This window comes from Urocitellus parryii, chromosome 1, assembly GCF_045843805.1.
Source record: "Urocitellus parryii isolate mUroPar1 chromosome 1, mUroPar1.hap1, whole genome shotgun sequence".
Taxonomy (NCBI): Eukaryota; Metazoa; Chordata; class Mammalia; order Rodentia; family Sciuridae; genus Urocitellus; species Urocitellus parryii.
In genome coordinates, this window is record NC_135531.1 from 154,257,128 (window position 1) to 154,284,660 (window position 27,533).

Consider the following 27,533-nt stretch of genomic DNA (forward strand, 5'->3'; position numbering starts at 1 on the left):
GGCCCTCCAAACCACCACAGTCAGTCCACGCTGAGGCCCCCTCTCCCGCCCCCTCACAACCACACGCTGTCCCACCACCACTCCTCCGCCAACTCCCTCAACCGGAACTCGCTAACCAACCGGCGGAGTCAGATCCACGCCCCTGCACCAGCGCCCAATGACCTGGCCACCACTCCGGAGTCGGTGCAACTACAGGACAGCTGGGTGCTGAACAGCAACGTTCCCCTGGAGACCCGGTGAGTCCAGTCCCCACTCAGAGCTCTGCCAGCTGCCCTCGCCTTGACCCTGAACCACCCACACATGGCCACTGGGGGGTCTCAGTTCTAATGGGAGCGAGACCCCCCGCATGAACAGCAGACAGGCTTAGCCCCTCCTTATTCCCTTGGCAATTTGTCCCTGAACGTGGGCTGATAGGTATTTCTTTGTTCACATGTGTCTCCTTTTAATGCTTGTTTACTCTCTTAGACAGCTCTTGTGTACCCAACTAATAGAATTAGCATAACATATTTTTACTCAAAGGCTCATGGGAAACATGCTTATAAGGGTATATTGACTGAAAGCTGCTGATAAATTATGCATTTGGCCTTTCTTGAAGTAATAAATGAAGACTCATTTGAAATTAAGTGTTTGGGGAGACCTTGAGAAACAATCCCTGATTCCAGACTGACAGAAGTATAATTTTAATTTATATTTCATCCAACATGCAGTCTCACTTTAATCCCTCCTGTACACACTAACAGCTTGATGCCTGTGGGGCAAACAATAATGTATAAAAACAAACAAGAAAAAAAGGACGGCAATGATGTCAGGAGGGAAGAGTTTGAAAACCATCTTCAGGTCTGGCTTTGTTTCGGTTTTGCCTTCCCTTCTATCATCTCTCCACCCTCGCTCTGGTCTTCCAAAGCCACATGTGCCTTTATCACCTGCAGGAAGACCCTGTGGTCCTAGCCCAGCGGGCTGGGATCTGATTGACAGCAGAGGCTGAGAGTGGATTGGCCAGGCATTGAAACAGCCTCGTGGCTCCGCCCCCAGATGCTGTCATGGCTTCTGGGCTCCAGTTGCTATTATTTCCTTGTCTGGAAGGACCATGGAGACTACACAGAGAGAAAGGCCCATTTGTGTTGACCCTTCACAAAGTTCTCAGTTTGTAAACTTTAATAATTTAGGTGTGAAGAAAGACAGAAATAATCTGTGATCTTTCTGGTAATGGCCAGTGAATTTTCTGCACACAGCTGGAAGCAGTTTGGAAAGCTATAGCATTTGGAGCTGTTTCTCATCTGTGATGTTTTCGGCTTTTTTTTTTTTAAATAAGATCTCGAGCATTAATGTGTGGTATATCCTTGTTGGTGTAATCACACCAAAGTTGAGTTAATCTTATTTTCTGACAATTATAGGTTTATTTTTAAACATGCCTACGATCTTAATCTTTGAAGCTTAAAATATGTCAAGTCAATTTTTAAAAAATCTACGTATATAGTATATATAGTCACGAACTTAAACATCTGCACTGTTGTCGTAAGTCACTGAGATGGCTTTGCTGGAAGCAACTGGTCTACCAGCCTGGACTGGGAATGTTCTCCCGATTCACGGTGGTCCTGGAGGCTGCATGAGATTCTCTCATTTCCTCCCCACATCCACAAACTTCCCTAGAGTGTGTTAGGCTCAAGTCAGCCTATTTTTACATTAATAGATGATTGTTTTGAAAATAGTTTCTGGGAGGAAAGGCTACCTGGTGGATTAGATGAAGGAGATTAGATGAAGGAGAAGAGGCCCACCACCACCATTAGCAGTTTCTGTGGGGGCCCCTTCATGTATACTGGATGTTTATGCCTGCAAGTATTATCTCTTTCAAGCCTGAAAGCAATCCAGCAAGGTCAGAAGGGACTGCTTTATTACTGTCTTAAAGATGCAGAACCCAGATGTAGAGGGACAAAGTCACCTGCAAGAAGTGTATGGCTTCGGGGAGACAATAAATTAGAAGTCACATTGCAGGGGCCCCTCGTGTTCCCTACACAAGAAGCAAGGTGATGAGATGTCAATGGGCAGACAATCACAAGCCTACATTTACAGCCCTAATCGTTACACTTACAGGGCCAGATCCATCAGACCATCTGCTTTTTGCAGGGTCTCCCCTCGGTGATAAGATCTCACACAACACATAAACGTCAACACAAATACATCTCCCAGCTGCTGATGTAATCATATGGTACCCCTGGAGGTTCGCTTTGAATATCCATTTGTAATAAAATGTCCTCTTGACAAACATTTGGTAGACCAGTTGCACAAAACCAGCAGGTTCTTTTCCTGCTTTCCTGAAGTCAACTCTTGCAGAATTTTCCTGCACATCTTTTGGATGTGTGGCATTTCTCTAAGGCTTAGGACTCCTGAATGATGCATTCAGAAGAGGCAACTCAAAAGACAAAATTTTGCAGGTACATAAGACTGCCGAAACTCTATCAGAAGTCTGTCAGAAGTAAAAACAAAGGAGAACAACATCTGCAGGCCCTTTGATAAGGATGAGGGAATGTCAGGCTTCCAGATGGGGCTAGAAACAGAAGTCAGGCAATGGGCAGAATTTGGCAAAACTCTGAAACTGTGCTCATGGAACTGAGTATAAAAAACTTGGATGTACAACTGCATGAGATCTGAGAGCTTGAGCAGTAGTCCATAGAGTTGCTGGATTTGTGATTTTCTTAAAGATTCCTAATTTTCTTTCTTATTAGCAAATATTTTTTCAAGTCATTTTTAAGTGTGACAAGAACAACGTTAGATGCAGAGGAGGTGATAAGTAAAACATGCATTATCCCCTTATGACTCTCATATAATCTAAAAGAAGAGGTTGTTACCTAAACAAAAAGATATTGCAGTATACACAATAAAAGAGTATAAAAATCACAAGTATTGTACAGCAAAAGAAGGAATTAACTCTCCCATAAATGTTATGAAAATTTTCACAGGTGAAGGGGCTGCTTGGGCTGGGTTTTGAGGAATCAGTAGGAGCTCACCTAATAGAAAACTAGAGAACAGTCAAAGGCTCTAGCATATTATTTATTCCCATCCCCCACTGCTTTTTTCATATGTCTTGGCAACTGAGAACTGAACAGATTCACTCACTTAAATGCTAAGACTGTCAGTTTAATGATATCGTTTTTTTACCTGTGAGAGAATAAAGGTATGGGTGTCCTTCTGGGTAGGGGCATGATACCATATTGATTCACATTCCTATTCATGTCAAATAAGAAGCAGTTAATCATATTCTGGAGAGAGAGAGTCATTAAAGGGAAGATGTTCTGGAGGCTGATCATGTGTGCTCACTGATTTGGAAAACACAGTGGACAACCACAAACATCTTCATGGTGGCTGTCTCGTTAGTGCAAACCTCTGGGTGTGGTGAAGAACATTGTGATTCTGGAGGTAACAAGCAGGCCTTCTGCCACACCCAGAAACCAGAAGCCACATCACTGTGTTTCCTGAGGCTGTGGGGAGTGGGCCCTTCTCTCCCAGTGCTGCTGTGTGACTTCCCCATCAGTTTAAAGCGGCTCCTTGGATCTTTTCTGAATTATCCATTTTCTATTTTTTTTTCCTCTGATGAGCAGAATCAAGGGTTCTAATGAAGGAAACACAGCTAGAAAATAGGACTGAACACATGATGATTTTTTTTTCTTATATTTGTTCTTTTTAGGTACACATGACAGTGGGGTGCATTTTGACACACTGTGCACACATGGAGTACAACTTCCCACTCTTAGGGTGGTACATGATGTGGAGTTTCACTGGTCATGTGTTCACAGATGAACCTAGGAAAGTTACTTGAAACTTAATACAAGACAAAAGAACGTGTGAGGAGGGTTCCCCATCAATGTCAAGCTCCAAAAAGAACAGAGTGTATGAATTTCCACAACCAGAAGCAGTCCATTTACATAGGAGCCCTAATAGAATCCGAGAAAAAAAAAAACAAACAGAAGCAGAGAGCACAGAGAGAGGTCTCCATGGTAAACCACTGCCTTCAGCCCCACCTATTCTCAGAATTCCTGGAACAGAATCCACGGGCAGTTCTTGGTTGGGATCTCTGGCCGCTGCCTCCTGGGGAGTGTCTGAAGTCAGCCACGGAGGAGCTTCCTTTCCTCCCTATGTGTGATCTGCTGAAGCGAGCTTCTCTCTGATTCTCTTTGGGCGCAGGTCTCCAAAGAGAATCCCTAAGCAGGGCAGAACTTCCCTCTGAGTTGTGAAGTCCTGGAAGGCCTGACTCTCATCACCAACGTCCTCAAGCTGAACACAAGTTTTGCCAGTGGTTTTCTAAGACCGTCATCCATTATTCATTCTAGAAATATCCATGAGAACCCCTACCATGTGCTAGTCACTGAGAACTCAAGAAAGGAGGAGAACAAAGTCCCTGCCTTTACCAAGATGCTAGGTGGGAGGTACGTGAGCAGATGATGATAGAAATGTCCCTGCCGTGATCAGTGCCAGGAGAGGCAGAGAGAAAGAAGCCAGGCCCAAGGGAGATCTCATTTATGTTGAGGATGAGCAGCGGGGCTCGGCCTTGCAGAGAGCTGTGGGAGGCAAGAGCAGTGTCCTACCTGGGGAGGAAATGCTAAGGCTCCAGAATAGACAGCCAGCTGGAAAGGCAGGCAAGGGAGGGAGGGTACCAGGCCTCGGGCTGTGCCAAGGACTGGACTTCACCACAAGAGCATCAAAGAGCATGGAGGCTTTTGGAGTGAGGGGGGACTGAAGGTCCAGTTGGGAAAACATAGCAATAGTCGAGAGGAATCGGGGCTGCCAGGATGGGAGGCCGCTTCAGGGCAGACTCCGCACAGTGATGCCTTCCTTGTGGCACCCACAGTGATAGCATTGGCTTACCTACAAACAGGTTCTCTGGCATAAAACACAAGTTCAGTCTGGGACAAGTTCAGTCTACAATGTGAAGAGAATTCAGTTTAGTGACTATACGTCAGGCATTTGATTCTAAATATGTACATAACAGACAATCATCCATTTACTTATTGTATCTGAAGATCTCAGGAATTGTGTTTTGTTCATTTTGTACTGGGGAATGGAACCCAGGGCCTCACACAATCTAGGCAAGTGTTCTGTCCCTGAGATATATCCCCAGCCCTCTTAAATTTTATTTTTAACTTTATTTTGAGGGTCTTGCTGAGTTGCCCAGGCTGGTTTTAAATGTGAGATCCTCCTGCCTCAGTCTCCTGAGTCTCCTGGATTAGAGCACAAGCTACCATACCCAGCAACAGATTTTTCTCCTTAAAAATTTTTCTGCAAAAATTTTGTTACATTGATTTTACATCACTGTATAGATATATGAATAACAGCTTTTCTTAATCAAGTGCTTTTGACTTGGCCCTTAGCTTTATATATATGATCCTGTTTGATCCCTTAAGCCCTTCCATTAGGTGCATGTCACTGTCTCTATTTCAAACAAAGGAAAAATGAAGACTCAGGGTAGATAGGTCTCGAATCACCCTTAGTAAATGGCAGAGCTGGTACGGAGCTCAGGTCTACCTGACTCCAAATCCCATGTGTTTAGCCTTTTTTGATAATGACTTTGGGACTTGCAGTTGGGGTGGGCACTATTCTTATTCTGATGGCACATAAGAAGTTAATTTGTCTTGGGCATAGGATTGGTGAAGTCATTACATTATAAGTGACATAAGTCAAGAATCAATCTATGGGGCAAAGTCCAGCCTGTTACTGGGTATAGACTCAGTCATTGTCAAAAATCAGAGACAGGGCAAGATGTAAGGGACCTTTGGCTCTAGCTCTGAGGGTTAGAGGCAGCTCAGGGTGGTGAGTCTGAGGCCTGGCTGCTCCATGGTGGGGCAGCATGGGACATGGGTCAACAGGTTTACAGGCAGAGGTTGAATGCTCTGCATATTTTTTTAATATTTATTTTTTAATTGTAGTTAAACACAATACCTTTATTTACTTATTTTTATGTGGGCTGAGGATCGAACCCAGGGCCTCACATGCGCTAGGTGAGCGCTCTACTGCTGAACCACAACCCAGCCCCTAATGCTCTGCATATTTTAAAAAGTGGGCTCAAACCAATACTGTGCAAACAAGAAGTACAGCTGCTTTTTTAGTTCATTTCTGTAGTTTTCTTTTTTTTTTTCCTTCTAAACAGAACTTTGCCAGATTGGTAGAGGAGGCCAAACAGTCACAGGACCATGGCTGACCATGGCTGACCACTAGGTCATCCTGCAAAGGTCATTCTCCCTGTAGCATGAAGCCATGGCAGGTGCTCTAGTGGAGAGCTGAGCATTCTGGGCTTGACAAGTGTCATTCAAGGAGTCTAATTCGGGGATCAGAAAACGCTTTTCTGGTCTTCCATATGCCTCATCTTGTCCTGATCTGGATGCTGCATTGGTAGCGTATATTTGGGAATCAAGATTCAAGACCTTTAGTAAATAAGGTTCTCACAGAGAAGCAAAGAGATTGTTGGAACATCCTCGCCATGCTGAGTCCAAAGACTATTCCAAACTTGTTCTCTGATTGATTTTTTTTTACCCAAGGATTAATTTTCTGACAGAATCACTGACAAGCTTGATCTTGAGAATATTAAACCAAGGTAACCTGTTGGAGTTGTTTTTTTTTTTTTTCCTTTTTCTCTCCATAATGTTTTCAAGTAAGGTTTAAAACTAGAATTCATTCCGGGTGAACCAAATGCATTGAAGCACTTTTCAAATCAATAGGCAGCTTGATTTCTCCATATTGCAAAACATTATGCCCCCTAGATTCTCATCAGAGGCAACATGGAAATTAATGAGACCTTTAGGTTAGCCTTTCAAGCTCAGCCTTATTTTATGGCTTTACCTTGCCTTTTTGACACCCTGATCCCGCCTGGCCACCAGCAGCATTTCACGATGCAGTGCACTTTAATTTTGCAGTTTTCTTAGTCTTCCTTGGAAACTGGCAGCTTATTAATCTCAATAACAGAGCTGCTCAATAGGCAAGCTCGCCAATGAGAAACCAGCCTGGGTCTCTTTTTTATTTTCCCCGTTGGCAGATGGGAACAAGGGGGTTGGTTGTTGGATAGAGCCAAGGGGTGGGGGTGATAGAGAAAAAGCCAGTTGGGGGGGGGCACCGCATCCCCCAAAGCCCTTTCTGACAATTGGCAGGAAAATAAAGAGAGCCCAGTCTAATCCACCAGTCTGCAATTTATGGCTTGTAGTGTTAAACACACTCAAACCCATTAATAAGAAAATAAATAAAGTGTTGTGGCACGTGTGCAAATTACAAGGTGCATTAAGAAAGAAACAAGCATTACATCTTACTCAAGACGGCTCCAGCCTTCTCTTGGCATAGTTTGCAAACGTAGAAGCACCCTTGAAGGTAGGAATATCCAAAGAGCAGCTCTCCTGCTAAGTCAATTAAATCATTGGAGACTTAAACTTCTTATTTGCAAGTCACTACAGCTAAGCCTCCAGGTAGAAAGAACTTTAAAACATCCATCCCTCAGCAGACTGGACTGTGGGGACCCGATTACAGACTGAGGCCACCTGGTGGTCATGCCTTGGAAGAGCAAGACTCTGCCCCTAGTCTGTGTAAATGTGGAAGACTCTTGGTTTAAGATCACAGTTGAAAAAAGCCAAATATTTCCATCTCTGTCTGTGCTCTTTCACCCATTCAGCTAATATCAACTGTCATTCCCTGTGGGCATTTCCTGGTGTCTTCCCAGGGGATATTTTATCTGGCGTAGACAGGGGAAGACTTGAAGCACGAGTCTTTTTCTAATTCGGGCTTCCAATGATCCTTTTCTTTTCACAGAAGCCAGGTAAGGTGTCTGCGGTTCTTCCAGGCAGGGAAAGTAGGACCTGCAACTTTTCTGAAGCTTCCTTTGATTTATTAGTCTCAGCCTTGCTTGCCGTTGTAAGTTGAGATCTTGTGTCCCCAGAATTGCAATCTGTCACAAGGCGCTCAACCATTGTGCCCAACCAGAGATCGATCATATGGGAGTGTTTAAGAAACTTTTCTCAGATAGCTTTTCTTTCCCCCAAAGCCCACCAAACAGTTTGCGCCTGTTCTTTGAGTCTTGTTTGCAAATATTAATTTTTTGGAGGTCATGACAACCATCAACACAGATCCTTACCCTTGAAATTGTGTATTTTTAAAAATTTCTTATGGAAACATTTCTTGCTCAGGGTAACTGGTTAGTGTTCAGCAAGTACCGCATCGTCTGTTACCAGTAACTTAACTGTGCGTGCCTTATATTTCAAAAGAGAATGAACTTTTTTCCCCCTATTTGCTGAATCATATTGAAATTGTACTTCAATTTGTTAAAACTTCAACTGGGTGCTCATATCATGAGTCCACTTCTCAACAGTTAGCCCCCCCCCCACCGTGAAGATTTTCTACACCAACAACATGACATTGAAGATCTTATTTATTAAATCATTTGAACAATTGGATTTGAAATTCTGCATAGAGGGGAAAGGTACGAAATGATGCGATCCTTGCATTACTATGTGCTCAGATAAGAACTTAAAATGGAAAGCTCAATCTTAGTGACGTTTTAAATTTCTTATCAACCTGGTTCCTTTCTACTGCACTTGGGAACATGTGATAAAGGGCAGAGGGAGCAATTTGGCCCATTTCAGCCTTTGGTGGGACCCTAGGGAAATCGGCTCTGCCCTGTCCCCATCCTAGCTAATTCAGTAAAATGAAACCATAAATTTACAAGTCCCCTGAGGATGAGGCAGCACACTGTGTGTGAATTTTCTGGGTGATCTGGTATTCAGCTGAGGGCTTCTCTTCCTTGGCCTGTCCAGTAGCAGTCTGCTGAAGGCAGAGGACAGGAAGATTCTCCCTTCCAGTTTCTATACCTCACAATCCACATGAGAAGGGAAAATTGTGGCCCTGTTGAAAATCTCTCCACGTCCCAGAAACCAGTCAACACTCTCTGGGGTTTTGGTTTGTGGATGGCATCATCTCTGAAGTGCCTCCTCTGTGCCTCACACTGTCGTGGGTACTTTACATCATGTTATCTCAATGGAAGCTCTTGGGGATTTTTCATTGCATTGATATCTCAGGGAAAAGAGCTTGGGAAGATGGAGGGCTGAGAAAGAGAAGATGTTGGCCAACTTGGATTCAGATACTTAGAGTGAGGCCTTAGGAGTCCCTCCCTCACCCTGGCTTTTCTGTTTTCTAACACTGTTTTTTTAAGTCAGGCCTCCTTTTGTGACATCTTTGTGAGACCTACAGGCTATACTCTGTCACCTCAGAAATCTAGGAGGAAGTGAAGCTCCTCTTCCTGATCTTTCAATAACACTTCCTTCATGGAGGCCCATTGGAGCCAACCAGGGTCACATGACCACAACCAACCAATCCTGAAGCTTGGAGAACAGATCACATTGATTGGCTAAGCCTGGATCCCGGTAGTACTGGGAGGTCTAAGTGGTGAAGCAGGGGCCTGGCCCATTACCACACCTTACTATTAGCTTAGAAAGGAGGCCTGGCAGGCAGAACCCCACACCAGCCCAGGTCAAACTCTATGCTAGTTTTGCCATGGCCTACTGGCCTGCTCTTATTGTCTGATTATAGTGATTTTCTTTCTCTTCTGAGCAGACATGGTCCTGGTCAGGATGGGAGGTGGGCAAATTTCATGGCATTGGATTTTCTCACTTGCCTGGGCGCAGAAGGGGGTTTACAACTGATTTCAACATGAACCAGAAAGATTAAGTTCCACTGACTAACTCCCTCCCGCCCCCTTCTGATTCATCGCCCTCTCTGGTTCACTTCTCAAACATCCCACAACTTTACCTTTGAGTTCACTGTGGCCACTTAATGCATTTTAACTTTTATTAGTCTCCTGATGTCTCTTTTAAGCTATCATCTTCTTTCCCACAAAAGTGCTTGGATTCCACATTTTCTAATTAAAACATGCTCATTTATTGTCTTACTAACCAGTGCTCTTTACGAGGGCTCATGATGAGAAAGTTAACTCAGAACATCTCGATGCATTTCCCATCTCCTGGAAATGGCTGGAGAAGCAGTTTTACCTTTATAACGTTGAATTACTTTGAAGAATTTTTGGTTTTGCTTTTTTGATAAGACCATGAATGGAAACATTTACCTCCATGCATTAAGCTCATAACATTCTCAGCAATGTATTTGTAATGGTACCCAAGTTTAATGTAATGGTGAATGTGGTGGCATCAGGGTGCAGGGGCCTGATGCCACCATATTCACCATTATATTAAACTCTAGATGGGTTTAAAAGTAAGTGCACTATATTTTTCTTCTACTACACTGAGCCTTACTACTTTGGGTAATATCAAATTATTTCACAAGGGTATAAATAGCATCGAGTACCATTATTAAAACGGGGATAAGTTGCATTTAGGAATGAACATTTTTCACTAATTAAATGTCGCACTATTTTGATGGTGTTAATGCTATGATCCATGAAGGAGCTGACTGAGTCCTGCAGAACATATTACCCAGGATTTTCACAAGGAGAATCAAGATAGTATATGTTGGCCATACTTGGACTTCTGAGTTCTCACCGTTGGTTTATCTTGTCTTTGGAAATATGAAAGAAATGCTAAGATGGGGAGTCCCTCATGCCCTTCCTGTAATGTGAGTCTTCAAATTCCTAATACCATTCAGTTCAGGAGAAAGGGAGAATTGTGGTATTCTTCACAGAGCTAAAACCAAAGGACTGTTTCAGGCAGAGAGGGAGACATGGAAATGAGGATGGGAAAGGGGATGGAGATCAGATGGGGATGGAGGATGGGATGGGGATGAGGAAGGAAGACATGGAGATGAGAATGAGGGTGAGCAGATGGAAATGGGGATGTGGGTGGGGATGGAGATGGGGTTAGAGATAGAGATGAGGATGAGCATGGATTTGGTGGCTGAGAGATGGGAACAGAAAGAGAGACTGGTGGCAAGTAGGATATGGAAATGTGTACATGCCGCCTTTTGGGAGCCTGGTCCTGCATTCTGACCACTGTTAACTACATCATAAGATAGACCAGGAGAAGAAATCAGGGTCAACATGATTCTGATAAGACCATGAATGGAAACATTCACCTCCATGCATCAAGCTCATAACATTCTCAGCAATGTATTTCTAATGGTACCCAAGTTTAATGTAATGGTAGGTTTAAAACTGAGCCTCATAATTTAAGAGAAGGGGCATCATCTGGCAGCTCAGAGGCAGAATTTTCAAACTAGAATCCTATTAAGGTTACCTAGTATAATCCAGGTGAGGAAAGTGAGGATCAGTGTTGCCAGGGCCTCCCTCCTGAAGGTCCAGTGGTCTACAAGAGGACCTCTGGTTCAAGCCTCTCCTCCCCAGCACCCCTCACTGTATCCTGAGTGGGGAGTTTGGTCTCCACAGAATCTTTATCTCTACTTTCTTCTGCAAAGGAAAGGCTAATAACTTAAGGCAAGAAGAGCACAATTGTAGGAGATTTGGTCTTTTGTTGTTGTTGTACTTCCAAAATATACGTATTGTCTTGGTAAAGGTACTCGGTGTTTAGACATATGGAAAATGGAAAGAAATAGTCTCTACTTCTCAATTTCTATTTTCAAGGAAAATACCAATGAAGCTTTATTATTTTAAGCTTCCAGAAATGTTTATAGACATCTGAGTATATATATATATATATATATATATATATATATATTTTTTTTTTTTTAAAGTTTAATGTAAATGGAATTGTCTGCATACCATTTGGCAACTTCCTTTTTAACTTAATGAGATGTTGTGCAAATCTTTTCAGGTGATTTCATGCAGACCTACCTCATCCAGTTATTTTAAAGTCTATATAATATTCCATAATGTCATGATTTATTTATCCAGTGACTTCTCAATGGACATTTAGATTACTTTCAGATTTTTGCAATTACAAACAAAACTGTAAGGAAGAGTCTTGTGTATATATCTTTCTTTGCATCCTTATATGATTATATTCAAAACTTAAATTCCTAGACATGAAATTGCCAAATCAAAGGGTACGTATAATATGCATTTTGAAGTTAGATAGATAGTGCCACATTGTGTCCATCTCGGTTCAAATGTTCCAATCTCCCTGAACGTCTTCTTTATTGAACTGTCCTGTTTTGATCAGTTTAAAATAAGAGCCCCCAACTTTATGGTGTTGGATTTTAGACATAAAATATAGATAATGTTGTTTCTTAAGGAAGAATGTTAACAGATAATACTTGAATGCCTTAGAAATGTTGACCCTCTTATTTTCATTTTGCTATTTTTATTTTTTGGTGCTGGGGAGGGCACCCAAGACCTCCTAGATACTAGGCAGGTGAGTTCCCTCTGAGGCACACCCCTGCCCACGACCCCTTCCTACCTGCCAGGCTAGCATGGAAAGAGGCAGGGTGTGGGTGGGTCTGGACCACTGGCTCCAGGCTCGTCTGTGGGCCCTTTCTCCTTATTCCTTAACTGTGCTGCAGTGTGTCCTTGGTGATTCCAGATGTCTGGCCCTGGCTGTCTTTTGTTTTCTCATTTGCAATTTGGCAGTGTTTTAAATTCTCCTCCTCTCCCCACCTGCCTTGCCTCTGTCTACCTAACGGGGCTATTATACGAATGTCTAGGACGACTTCGCCAAGTTCTGAATCCCCGTGAGAAATGCCTGGTACAGCAGTGTGATTGTTCCAACCATTACAGACAGCCTTGTGATCCAGGACTTGAAAATCCAGCAAGAAAGACAGCCTCTTTTGTGAAATGAGTATGTGAGGCCTCTGTCAATAAGACGCCCTCGGGCCAAACTTATATAGTTACTTTATCTGAAACTCCCATTTTATGCTAAATAAGGATTTTTGTATTTCCTACCGCCCATTGGTAATCCCATTACCAGCTGTGTTCCTAGGACTTCAGCCTAATTCAGCCAATATTTTAGAAGTCCTTTGAGTGCTGAGCACTACCCAAGGCACTGAGGGCAAGGATGCAAAAGATCTGTCCTTGTCTCCTGGGACGCAGTCACCCAGGAGAAAGACAGTGCAGCAGATCACCCATATTAATTTGGATTAATGCATTCTGCATCACCAGACTACATCTCAGGGGCAGCACTTGTGGCTAGAGCCATCTCATGGCCCGTGTGGTGGCCACTTTCTGGGCTGGTGCATGTTCCCTAGTTTTACTTTCAGGGGACTATGAAGGTATTTTTACAAAGATATGTTATGGTCAGTTTTACTGTAAAAGTCCTTGGTTAATATTACTAGAAAGGGAAGAAGTTCTCGTACTGGGCAGTTAATCAGCAGATCCTATGTTAGCTAAGGAAAGCAAGAGAAAGGGATGGAGGAAAGAAGAACTAAAAAACAAAACAAAACCAAGAGACATAAATTTAAAGCAGGCAGCATATGGGATTCATTGATAACACATAATAACAGCTCACATGTAGTCAATGTCACGAATGTGCTGAGCCCTTATTTAATCCATGTGGTACCCTTAGAAACACTTTGCATGAGCTTGCCATCTACATATGGGGAAGCTAAGATTTAACATCCCGTCATTGTTGCATGGCTGGGCAGCCAGGCTCTGAACCCCACATGCAGTCAACAGCTTTCCCATGAACAGCCACCCTGTCGAGCCTTCTGAAATCCCCAGGTGCTGCCCCCGTATCAACCTGGCCCTGCCCTTCCTCCTCCTGCCCTTCTCCTCACCTTTCTATTGTGCCTCTTCCTCTCTTCCCTCCAGAAAAATGCCACCATTGCTTTTTAGCATAATCACTTAACCTCTGTTTGATCAAAACCTAAGGGTGAGAAAGGACCCCAACTTATGCCCAGCCCTCCCAGCTGTCTACCCGGCAGCCTCCCCACCAGGCTTGCATTCAGGTTTTGTTGAATTCTGCCCCTTGCAACGAAAGTGCCCCAAGGCGGGCACCTGCCTTTGAGTCTCACATGCCACCTGCCCATCAGACAGTTTTCAATGCACGTCATCTCGGCATGTCCCACTGAATCCTCGTCAAGACCTCCAAGATGGCAGTGATGAGCTTTTCCGGTACTTACAGCAAACATGCATGACAATTTTCCTTGTCACTTGCATTTTGAAGAAGTCCCGCCCGGGGACCTAGGAAAACCAGCACTGAGGAAACCCAGAACCTTTCTTTCTTTCTTTTTTTTAAAGAGAGAGAGAGAGAGAATTTCAATATTTATTTTTCAGTTTTCGGCGGACACAACATCTTTGTTTGTATGTGGTGCTGAGGATCGAACCCGGGCCGCACGCATGCCAGGCGAGCGCGCTACTGTATGAGCCACATCCCCACCCCCCCAGAACCTTTCAAAGAAGCCAGGATTTCCAAGCCTTGTTCCCTGGGATGTGTGTTGTGACAGGGATGCTGCAGGATCTGCCTGAGAGTATCTTAAGTGCCATGGCCATACTTCCGAGTTGATGCTAAATGATGGTTGCCTTATTTAATGCCATCTTTTTTTTGACAACTGAAACATATGAATCTGTCCTGTGTATTGTCGGTGGGTATGCGGCTGGCCTACAAACACACTTAAATGGTACACTTCGGAGAGCATTAATTTCTGAATGTCTCACAGATATATGTAGGCAGGCAAATGTGTCACAGGGGTTGCTATAAAGCTTAATTAATATCCCTGAAGAGCTCTTATATCATTTCATAAAGAGTGCTAAATAAGAAGAAAATATTATACCTACGGATATTACACATCTAAAGAAATGTGGATAAATACGCTGATGGGTCTTCTTACATTTCCTCGTACCTCAAAGGGTCTGATGTAAATTCTAATGGGAAAATAAATGGTATTAAAGATAACCATTTTTTTTATGTGAGACTTAAAAAAAAAAAAGCAATGTCACCCCAACTTGAATGTTAGAAATCGCTACACGTTATTGGTTTTAAAGAAAGTAATCTATAATTCACAAAAAAAGGAGTAGCATTTTTCTTTTGTTTTCTCTCTCCTCTGCCAGACTCCGTATTTACAATTGTCTTGATGACTTAAAAATTTTTGGTAGCTGTGCTTATAAGTTTTCACTGCTGTAACAGAATACCTGAGTCTGGGTAGCTTACAAGCAATGAAAATTTATTGGTTCACAGTCACGGAGGCTGAGAAGACCAGGATTGAGGGGGCCAGTAGCTGGCAAGGCAAGAGAGGGCAGGAGAGAGACACAGGAGGCCCTAAACTTATCCTTTTATAAGGAACCCGCTCCTGAGATAACACACCCACTCCCGCCATTACTGGATTAAGCCATTCATGAGCTTAATCACCTCTCAAAGGTCTCACCTTTTAATACTGTGACAATGGCAATTAAATTTCAGTGTCAGTTTGAGAAGGGACAAACATTTAAACCGTAGCAGTTGTTATGGCAAGAATTTGATAAATCAATTTTTTTTTTAGAACCAGAAGAAGGCTTATAAAAGAGTTGATCTCACCCATTTGATTTTTATAGCAGAGATATTGCCAGTCTCTTCTTTCTTTCTTTCTTTCTCCCTTCCTTTCCTTCTTCCCTTGTCCTCCCCTTCTTCCCTCTGACTCTCCTTTTCTTCCTCCCTCCTTCTACCCAACAAATGGGTCTTAAGCTCTTACAAAAACCAAGGGGAAAAAAATCATTATTGAGTTTTCAGATTAGTTCATTTTTTATTTCTTTTTTATTTCTGGGACTTAGTGTGATTTTTTGTAAATAGAGGGAAATGAATGAGAACTCATTTTTCAAAGGAAGAACAACATGGAATTCCAGGTTTAGGATTGGAAAGAGGAGTGGTTTTAGAATTCATGTGGTTCAATAAGTGGGTAGAATGTTAAATATTGAAAGTGCTATTTATTCATTGTCTGTATTTATTTATTTATTTATTTAGATGTTGAGGTTGAGCCCAGAGGGCTACATCCCCAGCCTTTTTTACTTTTTTTTTTTTTTTTTGGAATGAGAATCTTGCCAAATTGCCCAGGCTAGCCTTGAACTTGTGATCCTCCTGCCTCAGCCTCCCAAATTGCTGGGGTTACAGGTGTGCGCCATGGTACCAGGTGGATATCTGGGATATTTAAAGATTAAAGATTTGTGAAGATCTTCAGAAATCTCCTTCATTTCATGTGCTCCCATTCTCCCCTAAATATCATGGAACCCTGTGTTCATTTAAAGCTAGTTCATACATAAAGATACTCAGGAACCCAAAGAGCACACTGTGAGATGTTATATTTCAGAGCCTCTGTGATCTTATGACAGAAGTTAGAAGCCCAGCATTTGTTTAAACCCTGACTAGAAAAGGACTTTGTGATTTTACTTCCTGAAATAAAATATAATGTTTCTCTCAGCCTAAACTTCTCTAAAATTCTCCATACTTGGACGGGCTCATTCCTCAGGGTCAGTGATGTTTTGGGTCTGGCAAGTCAATGCTGTTTATTACACCGAACTCAGAATGTGTGCTAATACTAACACACTTTTTTTTAATATAAAAATATCACAGATAGGTGGCTTTGCTAAGATATAAACCCCCTAGGTTCTCACCAAAACCGCTTCCCTGAAGTGAGCAGGGGCTGACGTAGGTGTGTTGAGACATTTGTAAGGTATGAAATAATTTTGCCCTTTTTTTTGTTTTGTTTTAAACAACTGTTGCTCCTTGGCTCTTTGGCAATGCTTCTTGGTTATTTTTGACTGGTTCAGTTTCCATAAACAAGCTCAGGACATGGGTAGGATGCAGAGACTGACAAACATGGGGTGCCAACCATAATCTGACCTTGCTGAGAAGTTCAATGTCAGTGGTGATTTTCACATTTAGAAAACAGCTAGAGGTTCCTCAAAAAGAAATCATAGAGTTACCACATGATCCAGCAAAGCCGGAAAGAACTGGAAGCAGGTCAGCAAGGATGATTCCACAAGTGTCCACGGCAGCACTGTTCACTATCACCCAAGGTAGAAGCAACTCAGTGTCCATCAGGGGGACACTCAGACCTATGTGCGATGGAATAGTGCTTGGCCATAAGAAGGAATCAGGAACCAACACATGCCACAGTGGGGAGGCACCTCAAAAGGTTTGGTTAAGTGAAAAAAAGTCAATAGTAAAAGGTCACATAATGTATGAGTCCCTTTATCTGAAATATCCAGAATAGGCAGATTAGGGCATATCCATGGAGAGAGAGGCCAGGTCAATGGTGCAGGAGCTGGGGGTGGGAGGAAGGGGAAGACTTAATGGGTAAGGGGGTTATTTTTTTGGGGGGGTGCATTATTAAAGTGTTTTAGAACTAAATAGAAGTGGCCATCATACAATATCATGAAGGCACTAAAGGCCATTGGATTGTCATCTTTCATATGTTTGACTTTTCAATGCATGAATTTTATCTCAATTTTATTTTTTAAAAGTCAATTAATAAAAGAAAGCAGCTAGAGGATCAGTGTGCTTTTCTCAATGAGAAAGGTAGGGACAGCCAGAGAGTTGGGCTGCACAATCAATCAATCTCTTATTCTGGTCTTTTCCAAGAAAGGTGTAGGAGAAAAACGCCCATCCCCCAAACATGCCTTGGCACAGCTAACTTGAAGTCTGACACAGTGATTATCTTTGAGGTCACGGCACAAAATACTAGTACTTGCCCCATGCTGTGGACCCACCTGTGTACTATGTTAACATCTAAAAGATTGTCAGCATTGTGTTACTCTTTCACTGTGACCAAAATACCTGACAAGAACAACTTAGAGGAAGAAAAAAATTATTGGGGGCTCGTGGTCCCAGAGGTCTCAGTCCAAGGTCAGCAGACGCCAAGGCAAAAACATCATGGCGGATGAGGTGGAAGAGAGTTGCTCAGCTCATGGTAACTGAGAAGCAGAGAGTAAAAAGGGACAAAGATAGGAAGGGGCCAAGGACACATAAAGTCCTCGAGACCACGTCCCCAGTGACCTACTTCTCCAGTCATGCCCTGCCTGCCTACAGTTACCACCCAGTAGCCCATTTAAATTATTAATCCATCAAATGGATTAATCCACTGATGAGGTTATTGCCCTCAGGCTCCAGTGATTTCCTAAAAGCCCACCTCTGAACCTTGCTGCATTGGAGACCATGTTTTCAAAACATGAGATTTTGTGGGGACATTCTCTATATATCCAAACCCTAACAAACATGATCACCCTTCAGCATCATTGTGAATTCCATCCTTCCAAATCTTATAAAGTCCTTGAAGCACCAAATATAAGGAAATAAAGAAGGGTCTATCAGGTTGGAGTCCTTTGTTACAGAGGTGAAGAAAACAAGAGAAAGATAAATGGATCCTTCTCTGGGTAGAGGAGAATAAGCCTGGGATGCCTCAGAGATGAAAACCACTCTGATCCTCTTCTTTTGAAAATGATTTGGATGAGAAAATGCACCATGAAATCTTCATGATTGCAGAGATACCAAACCTATGAAGATAAACTGCTCCATAGGTGGGCCGAGAAGTGAAGATAAGGAGCGAGTACATTTACCAAAAACTCTTCCAGACTTAGAGGAAGATTATCTCTGAGCTCCCAGTTACAAATGAGGGAGCTGGCCCGGAGATTAGCATTAACACATGCCCGAATACATACGCCCGTTGGGTTGCCGTGGAAAGAAAGAGAACAGAGCTGCTAAATGCACAGCATTACTAAGTAGAATCTTAGAAACTAATTTTAAAAATGCATTATCCCACAATTTTCCCAAGTCAGTGGGTGTCCACAGTGGAAACAGTGTGCTGGTGGCTGACATCTCTCAAGAATGACAGAGAAGTTGAGAATTGCAGTTTTAAAAAAAGATCAAGAAAATGAGAGGTTCTCACACAACATGCCAGAAGGCTCCTCGGAATTGAGAGATGAAGCTTTCTCAAAGGGTTTAAACTAAACACGTGCGAGAAGAATAAGAACGTGGTCTTGCTTACTGAAGTATCAAGAGCCCAAGTGACAGTACCCCTGGAAGGGGACTTCACGGGGCAAATAAATACAAGAATTGCTTTTGAGAACAGATAAGAAAACCTTCCAAATTTATCACCTCCTACAGGCAGTCTAAAACCATCTTTTAAGATCTTTTCGAGATCTAAGTTGGTTCTTGCCTTTTATTTATTGAGAATAGACGGAAAACCACCAAGATGGAGACTCTTATAGGGGTGAGGGAAGACCATGGAAGCTGGCCCTCATGAACTGTGCATCTTGCTGAGGAAAGCAGATGATAACAAAGAAGAATGACTGAGATGGCTAATGAAAAGAATTGGAGTTGAACCCATTGTCCTGATGTCTCTGAATGCATCACCTCCTACCTTCAACCACCATTGAATGTGGACTGTTTGCAGCCTGTTACCTTGGAGCAATGTCAGGTGATCAAAGGATGGGATGGGAAGAGTCAGTCAAGGGAGCCTGTCTGAGAAATTGAATTTCGAGGGGAGACTCGAAAAACCTGAGAAAGAGCATCCATGCAAAGACCTGAGGAAAGAGATTTTCAGAATGAGAGATGCACCATGTGACCACCCTGAGGTGAGTTGGAGCTGGACCTCTTTGAAGAAAACATAAAGTATGGCAGAAGCCTTGACACAGCATGTAGAGGCAGAAAGAGATGACACCGGCCACAATGAAATGCTGGGGAGGCCACAGTGAGAAGCTAGGTGGCTTCTAAGCAGAAAGGAACTGGGAGTGCCAAATTTGATTTACGCTTATGGTCAGTGACTGGCTCCAGGGTAGAGAACAGATGTCAAGGGCAAAGTGGAAACAGAGACCTGTGTAGAGGTGGCTGAATGCAGCAGGCCCAGACCAAGGTGATGCAGAGGCTTTAATAAGAAGAAAAGAATGGATGTCCACTGGAGGCAGAGAGGAAATCAACCAGTGATGGATCCCACATGAAGGAAGGACAGGAACTGAACTGAAGCCCCATGAGGAAGATGGTGAAGGACTGGAGCATCCACCCAGGACTGGAGCGTCTATTCTCAATGCATGAGAAAGTTGATGACCAACAGATCTCAGCCAGGTCCCTCTGCAAGACTGGCCTTGAGCTGAAGAGAGCCACTTCTCCCAGGGAATTCCCCCTGGGAACAGTCCAGATCCAATGATGGGTCTGTGTGGACGCCAAGGTCCAGCCCTTCAGCCCGCACTGAACAACTCTTCAGAACCTGCCCAGCTCTAGAGCTAGCTCCCTAGGAGATTGATCAAGCCCCTTTGCAGCAGCAGCGCAGTACAGCTTCTCCCCAGCCAGCCTGCTTCCTTCACCCCCAGGTGGTGTTCCCAGGAACACTGTCTTATAAGCTTCCTGTGTATGGATTTCTTCCCACAGAGTCTCCTTCCTGGGGACAATGCTTGCCCATTTTGATAAGTGATGGCTTCTCTAACCAGAACGGGTAAGAGAAACCTGGAGGGAAGGAAAGTCGATAGTGAAAATCAGGACGTGTGTCTCGGTCATGCCAAACTTGAGATGCCCGTACATCCAAAGGTAGATAGAAGAGCAGGCTCAATATCAAGAGGTGAATAGAATATTCTGAGCAAAAGCCAGAACCCTCAAGGTAGAGAAACCAGCCAAGCATTTTTACTACAGAGGCCAGGACTCAACCCAGGAGGTCTTCTACCCCAGGCCTTCTGGAATCCTCCCGACTGTACTTTCTAACTCAAAGAGAGAACACAGTTAAGACCCCTAGACTTGGCCTAAAATCCAAATCGCCTGCCCTCTAAGCCATAAATGAAGTGTCCCTCATCATCTTCTCTTCTTCCCGCCGTTGCCCCTGGATGGCTGTGTTCCCACCACACTGTCTTTTCACATCCTTGAGGATTAGGTCTCCCCACCCCCATCACAGGGCCTTTGCACATATTGCTACCTCTGCCTGGGATGTTCTGTACCACCCCTGGCATGGTGAGCTGCTTCTCACCCTCAGACCTCCATGGATGGAGTCCTGCATCTTCTCTGCCTCCACCCTCTGTCTCCGTCACGGCACTTCCCATGTTTTGTAATCATTTCAGGTATTTGTTGGCTCTCCTGGACTCGATCTTTGTTGGTTTGTTCTGCTTCTCTGATTAGAAATGTCCTGTGAGGTTAAGGACTTATTCTTCATTGCATCCAAAGCATCTAGCACCGAGTGATACCTACTTGTGCTCAGTAATGATTGGTGGGCGCTTGGCTTCATTTTTTGGCTTCATATCTTAGATACTTAAGTTTCTTCCAGCTCGAAAGTTCTGACCCTCTCAACGGTGCAGGCAGTAAACTCAATGGGAGAAATCACCCTGCTTGTGGATTCTATCTGATGTATGCATTCTTTCTTCATCTACCTCTGGCCACCTGTGAGTGCCCGGAAGTCCATTTGGAATGGCTGTCTGCTCTATGGAATAGCAGAGCGCCTGGCGAAGTCAAGGTCAAACTTGAAGTCAAAGTCACAAGTCTTTGTTTTCTCTCTTACTACCTCTGTCCAGACTCCTACCAATTAACTTGGAAAGAAGTCAACAAGTTAACAACTCCAGGGGAAAAAAATAAAAGGCTCCTCATCTCCTCCCAAAGACTCTGAAATGGATTTGCTCACAAAACAACCGGGCTTCTTTACTGACCTCGAGAGACCTTGCCTGTCGCACTGAACAGTGCATCGTTTCGTGGAGGGGGAAAAAAAAAAGTTTTATCATGAAAAATGCTACGTTATATCACAGTGTGACACTATTTAAATACTAAGAATTCGAAGCATCTATTTAGAAAACGGAAGGCAATAAATTGAGTTGCTAATTATTCCAGCTGTGAGTATTTTTGGTACGGCTGCAAATTTTGAAGAGGGCAAAATAGAGGATTTTCCTGTTGTTCATTGCAAATGCAAATGCAGTGACAGTCCCCTATGAGCTGAAGGGTTCAGGGATGAGGAACCTTGAAAAACCTGTTTTTCATTGAATCAAAATCCTTTTGAGTCTGAGCTTAGGGAAATGTGCTATGGAACGGACCTTTAATTATACCAATTGGGGTGTTGGTTTCTTGTTTTTTAAACTTGGGAAATGGAAATATAAAATTAAAAAAAATATTTTAAGTTTTATTTTAAATGCAGCTGTTCACTTCTCATCCCAAGTGTCGATTCCCAAGTGGAAGAAGAGAACAAGCACTCGGGTACGACCCCCAACCCCTTTCTTCCTAATAAGGTGATCGGGAGGGACTGGGGAGCAGAGGCGTCTGCAGTACACAGCCATTGTGTTAATGAGAGCACATTCATTCAACAAATACCTTAAATGAGCTGGGGCACCATGCTAGGTCACATAGATTTAGCAAAGATAAGATGTACGTGGTTCCTGCCCTCAAACAATTAATAGATGTGTTCATTGACTGTTCCCAGAACGTCAGTGCCAAGGCTAGCATTTCACAGGAATAAACTCACCTGGAGCCCCGACAAGCTAGGGAAGGAGGTGCTGTCACTGTCTGGAGATGAAGGGACTTGCTAAGGTCACGCAGTGCTCAGTCTAGGAGCTACAGTTCAACCCTTGGTTGTCTTGAATTCAAATCAGCAAGCTGAAACACTGTGTCCTTGGTCCTATTCATTTTTAAAACAATCAAATCAGTAATAGTAATAAAGGAATGCTTCTGGGTATTCAAAGAGTCTGATTGTAAACATCAAATGCTTTCCAGTTTCTCAAGTGTATAAACTGTGCTCTTTTTTTTTTTCTTTTTATAGTACTGAGGATGAAGCGCAGGATGGACTTATCACTGAGCTACATCCCCAGTTTTTTTTTAAATATTTTTATTTTGAGACAGTCTCACTGAGTTTGCCCAAGCAAACTTGTGATCCTCCTGCCTCAGCCTCCCATGTAGCTGAGATTACAGCATGACCCCCCATACCTATGCCCAGCAGTTTCCTTCTTTTTTAATGTAGATACTTGTTGGGGTTTTTTTTTAAATAACATGTGCACTTTACATTTGCAAAAGGAAAAGACAGAGCCTAGTTTTGCTCTTTGGGTCTTGGTTGGTCTACAGAGCATCCGTTACCCTCTTTTCCTATCTGTTCCCTATGGACTTTTTTATTCTTCTCTTTTTCTCCATGCCACCCCCCCCTCTCTCTCTCAGGAACCTCCCCATGAAATTTTCCCTTGACCACCCATTTCTTCTCATATTGGAGAGTATAATAATGGAGGAGAAGGGATAGTGGTTACTTAACCTCTTTCCAGCTAAATGTTTTATTATAACTCCTGAAAACCTAATTACAGTAACTTTACATGCTACAGTACCCTTTATGGGCTGCCTCTTTATTAAACGTACTCCTTTAGAGACAATAAACCTGATGCTTCAAAGGGCATGGCCAGAACCGGGCGCATGTGATGGACTTTCAGGTTTCTGGAGCGAACCTGATCTCCCTCACTGAGCTCCCCACCCCCACTCCTGGTGCGTTTCTGCCTTTAGCCTTTTCTCTGGCTTTTTTATCAAATTTCAGCCACTGCCCGTATGATATTAGAAATATCTTAGGGATTAATGGGGGCGTGTATCGACATTTTCATCCACATCTGTGAACACCTGTGAGGTTTTTTACCAGGGAGGTCCATTTTCTCGGTAAAACAACAGTCTGCACCTGGGACACCTGATGAAGCCAGAGCTGCTCTTTGGCACTTGGTGCAGTGTTGCAACCATTGAAGAATTTTGCTGGGCTCCCAGAAGCACTTGCTGCCGCAGACTTGGAAAGCAGAGCAGAGCGACACGTCTGCACTGTGGGTCATAGTCACAGTTGTCCCAGCTAACTGAGTGGTCCACGTGACGATGGGATGGAGGGGTGGCAGGGGGGATAGTCTTGACCTTTGGAGTGGAGGCAGCACAATTTTTTGTGTAGTACATTTCTGTTTTGCTGCCCTGCTAGGATTTCCCCCTGGGAATAAAGCCAAACCAACAGGAAAAATGGGAAACTCCTCTTAGGATCCTACAGGTTGGTTGCAAGCTGGAAAATGGAACTTGGTTGTTAAAGGCGTTTATGGGTTTCTTTGTTGCTTTGGTCGACTTGGAGGTTAATGACTGAGCTTACTTGCAATTGACAAAGAGAAGGAAGGAAGGGAGGAAGAAGAAAGAAAGGAGAAGAAATCCGTCGTTGGAGGCTCAGAGAGGCAGCCACGGCTTCTTATACTCCGCTGTAGATTAGTCAAGCTCCGTCGGTATCATCAGAATAAAATAAAAATTCACAGCACTTTGAATCGGTGGGGCCCTTCTTGCATGGATGCGCTGTCTGGGTTTTTTCATTTGTTAGACTGCCTTTTTAAAATCCTCCATGGTTGTTTAATGTATGCCCTTAATTTTCTAAGCCAATTTGCAACAGCAGCCTTGGTTTACCAAGATTCTGCCTCGGCCGCCCATCTGGGCTGTCCTGTGAAGCACCTGGGAGCACATCTGGAAGGCTGTCTCCGTTTTTTAATTAAATGGTCAAGTGGTGACATTGACCAAAAAGACTGATAGTGTAGGGTGGGGTGATGATCTGAAGAACTGACCAGGTGCCAGGATCCAGAGAGCCGTGCGCCCGGAGGGACCATCCTCTTTCAAGCTCACTCTCCAATTCTGAGCCCCTCACCAGTGACCAGCACGGGAGCCGGTGCTGGATTTAAGCGCCGATCCCCAGGAGGCTAGGAAGGGCAAGAAGTGCTCAAACTCCTCTTTTCTTTTCTGTAAAACATCAAGGGCTGGTTTTCTGGATCTCTTGAAGTGTTAGCAAACTCCAAGGACAGCACTTTGGGGCCCCTCATTTGCCTTTCCTTTCCGAGGCACAAGTGGCCAATTCTGAGAGCAATTGAGTTGTGCTTGAAAAAATGTCAAGTGCATTTGGAAACTACACATTTTTTGCTGACGCCTGGAGTCCTAAGCTGAGCGACTTCCATGACCCACCGCGGGGAAGAAGTTCAGTGGGGGCAGCACAAATGATTTCCGGGAACACACTGAGCAGCCCCCCTCGGGGGGTTGGGGGAAGCTGTCTTAATAGCCAGTTCATGGAAAAATCAGGAGAAATCTCCTAAGCCTTCTGCATCCTCCCTGTGACCATTTGGCCAGATCATTGCCTGTGGGTTCTTTATTTTATTCTATTTTATACTTTTCCTTCAGTGTGTGACTGCAATCCTTGGAAGCTTGCCATTTTTTTTTTTCAGCGTTCTTAGGAAAAGTTTCAAGCAGATAGAAAAGTTGGAAGAATAATGCAATGAAAGAATAGCCACCTAGTTTCAACAATTGCTATCATTTCAGCAGATTTGCTTTATCTACTATATATAGATAGACAGATCTTCTTGCTGAATCATTTGAAAGTAAGTTGGAGACTTCATGATACTTTAACCTGAGACTTGTGTGTAAAAAAAAAAAAAAATGCCTACTAATAATCTAACAAAAAAATAGCTTCTTAAACTCTATTAGGCACTAGAATTACCTGGAGACCTTATTGATCATACACTAGCGGACTCCATCTTCAGGTCCAGATGGAGCTCTGAAATTTGTTTTGTTGTTGTTTTGTTTTGTGCTGGGAATTGAACCCAGAATCTCTCTAATGCCCAGGAAGTGCTCTGTAACTAAGCTATATTCCCAGCTCTTTTTTTATTGTATTTTGAGCCAGGTTCTTAAAAGTTGCCCAGCCTCTTCTGGTATTTGGGATTCTCCTACCTCAGCCTCCTGAGTAGCTGGGATTACGCGTGCAACCCCACCCAGCTGAGTTTGTCCTTTTTTAACAGAGCACTCCAGTGAGCAGTGAGCAGGTATTTGGAGAGCATAATCTGAAGAAACTTTAATTTTAACTTTTTAAAATGGTCAAAATACTATCTTTGTAGTATCATTTTAACCTTGGGAAAGGTTGTAAGTACTTATTTCATCAGAGATTCATTAAGTGCCCACTGTGTGCCACGCTCTGTTGTGTTAGAACTCAGCATAGAACAAATCAGGCAAAACACCTCATTATTTGAACACTTTATAGAAATTCAGCTCTAATAATGGAGAAAAGCAGTAAGTAATATACATATATGCACATATATGTCATATAAGGAAGATAAATAAAGGCAGTTATGTTGGGTAACAGAGTAACAGTGAATGCAAGGGGCTAGGGAAGATCTCTCTGAGAAAGTGATATTGGAGGAGAGTTGAATAGCATAGAGCAACAAGCTTTGTAGATATTTCCAGGCAGAGAGAACACCATGTACAAAGGCCCTGGGGCAGGAAGATGTGAGCCGATGAAGACTAGCAAAAGGTAAGTGTGACAGATGGAACAAGGGAGGCTAAGAATGTTAAAAGAGTCATTGGGAAGGCAGCCTGAGACACAGAGTGCTGTAGGCCATGAGAAAGACTTCTGATTTCATTCTTAGTGATATTGGAAGCCTTTATTTGGGGGGGGGATGGGGAGAGAGGCTGGTGATATATGATATGACTTCCTTTTTAGAAGGAACTATGGAGAATAGACTGGATTATGAAGGGAACAATTTTAGGATCTCAGAAAGCAACCTCACAGGTAAGATGTAGCAGTCACCTCCGTCCACTATTCCTATAAATGAATGCATTAGAAACAGCATTCCAGTTGGCCTGAACATCGTAGTCTTCATTTTGTTGCTCTTTTCTTGCTAAAACATTTCTATTTTCGATTTATTCAATCTTCCACAAATAAGACTGCCGTCCAGGCACTAGTGTTGTAGACTCTGGAGATATCCAGAGTAATATCTACCAGTACCAGCGCCCAGGAGTTGACGTTCTAGCAGAGGGAGAACATTTTAGGAAGGTACATCCTCAAGTATATGAATGAACTCAGTGCTCAAAGCAATGGAAGGGATGTTGGAATGGGCTTCCCAGGCAGGTAGCTGGAAGGTGAGTTGGAGCTGGCTAGGTTGGGTTCAGTGGGGAAGGATAACAAAAGCCATTCGGAAGAATCTTCCATAGCATTTGCAGAGACACGCAGCACGAGCAGGCTTGTGAGGATGCATCTCTGGTGGCTGGAGCTGGAAGCACCAGGTTAGAGACGAGGGTGAAAAGTTGGGTTGTGACTGTGGACATCTGGTCCCATACTGAAATTTAGGTGTCCTCTTTCAGGAACTGGCTGGTGACCAGGGATCTGTAATCCAGAGCCCAGTGTCATTTGTGGTTTGGGGAAAAGAAAAGCAGAAGTTAAAGGGGAGGGTTGGTGGGAGGGGTTAATGGGATTCTTTTACCTGCTGGAAGGGAGACGGTGAGGCAGAGGGGATGTTGTTCTCATGTCACTGGGAGGGCAGGAGCCAGGAGGAGTGGGTTTGGGGAGAAGAAGGAGACTAGTCTGAGTTTGGCTGTGACTTGGAACATGGACCATGAGATACACAAGAGGAATGTGGGTCTGAGGTCCAGCAGAAGGTCCAGCCAGAAATGGAGACTTTGGATGTATCCTTGAGGGCTGAAGCCATAGATATGAGTAGGATCCTGGAAGGATGAGGGTTGGGTTTTGTGTATTTTAAAACACTTAGAGTGATCCCTTGCAATCCCTTGTGATTCCTTTGTTTTCATTTGATTTCCTATGTTCATACCCACTTTTAAAGAATGGTCCAAGAAATGAATCTGATGGGATTCTAACCCCATTCCCAGAGTTTTTCCAGACCCCAAACTTTCTGCTGTGCCCGTGTTCCAACTGCATCATCAGGCAGTGGGCTATTGTTTGGTGATTCAGAAGCTCTTCAGCTGTGGGTTTGACACTGGTCC

General features: G+C 43.5%; 1 protein-coding gene across 4 annotated transcripts in view; it reads left to right on the forward strand.

Annotated features, from left to right (window-relative positions):
- Nucleotides 1–27,533, forward strand: part of Tenm2 (teneurin transmembrane protein 2) — an 881,534-nt gene that overhangs the window by 616,291 nt on the left and 237,710 nt on the right. For all 4 annotated transcript variants that reach the window (XM_026407438.2, XM_026407439.2, XM_026407440.2 and 1 more), the window contains exon 4: nucleotides 2–236. In XM_026407438.2, coding sequence (XP_026263223.2) covers nucleotides 2–236 — 235 coding nt within the window. The remainder of the gene's footprint in view (nucleotide 1; nucleotides 237–27,533) is intronic.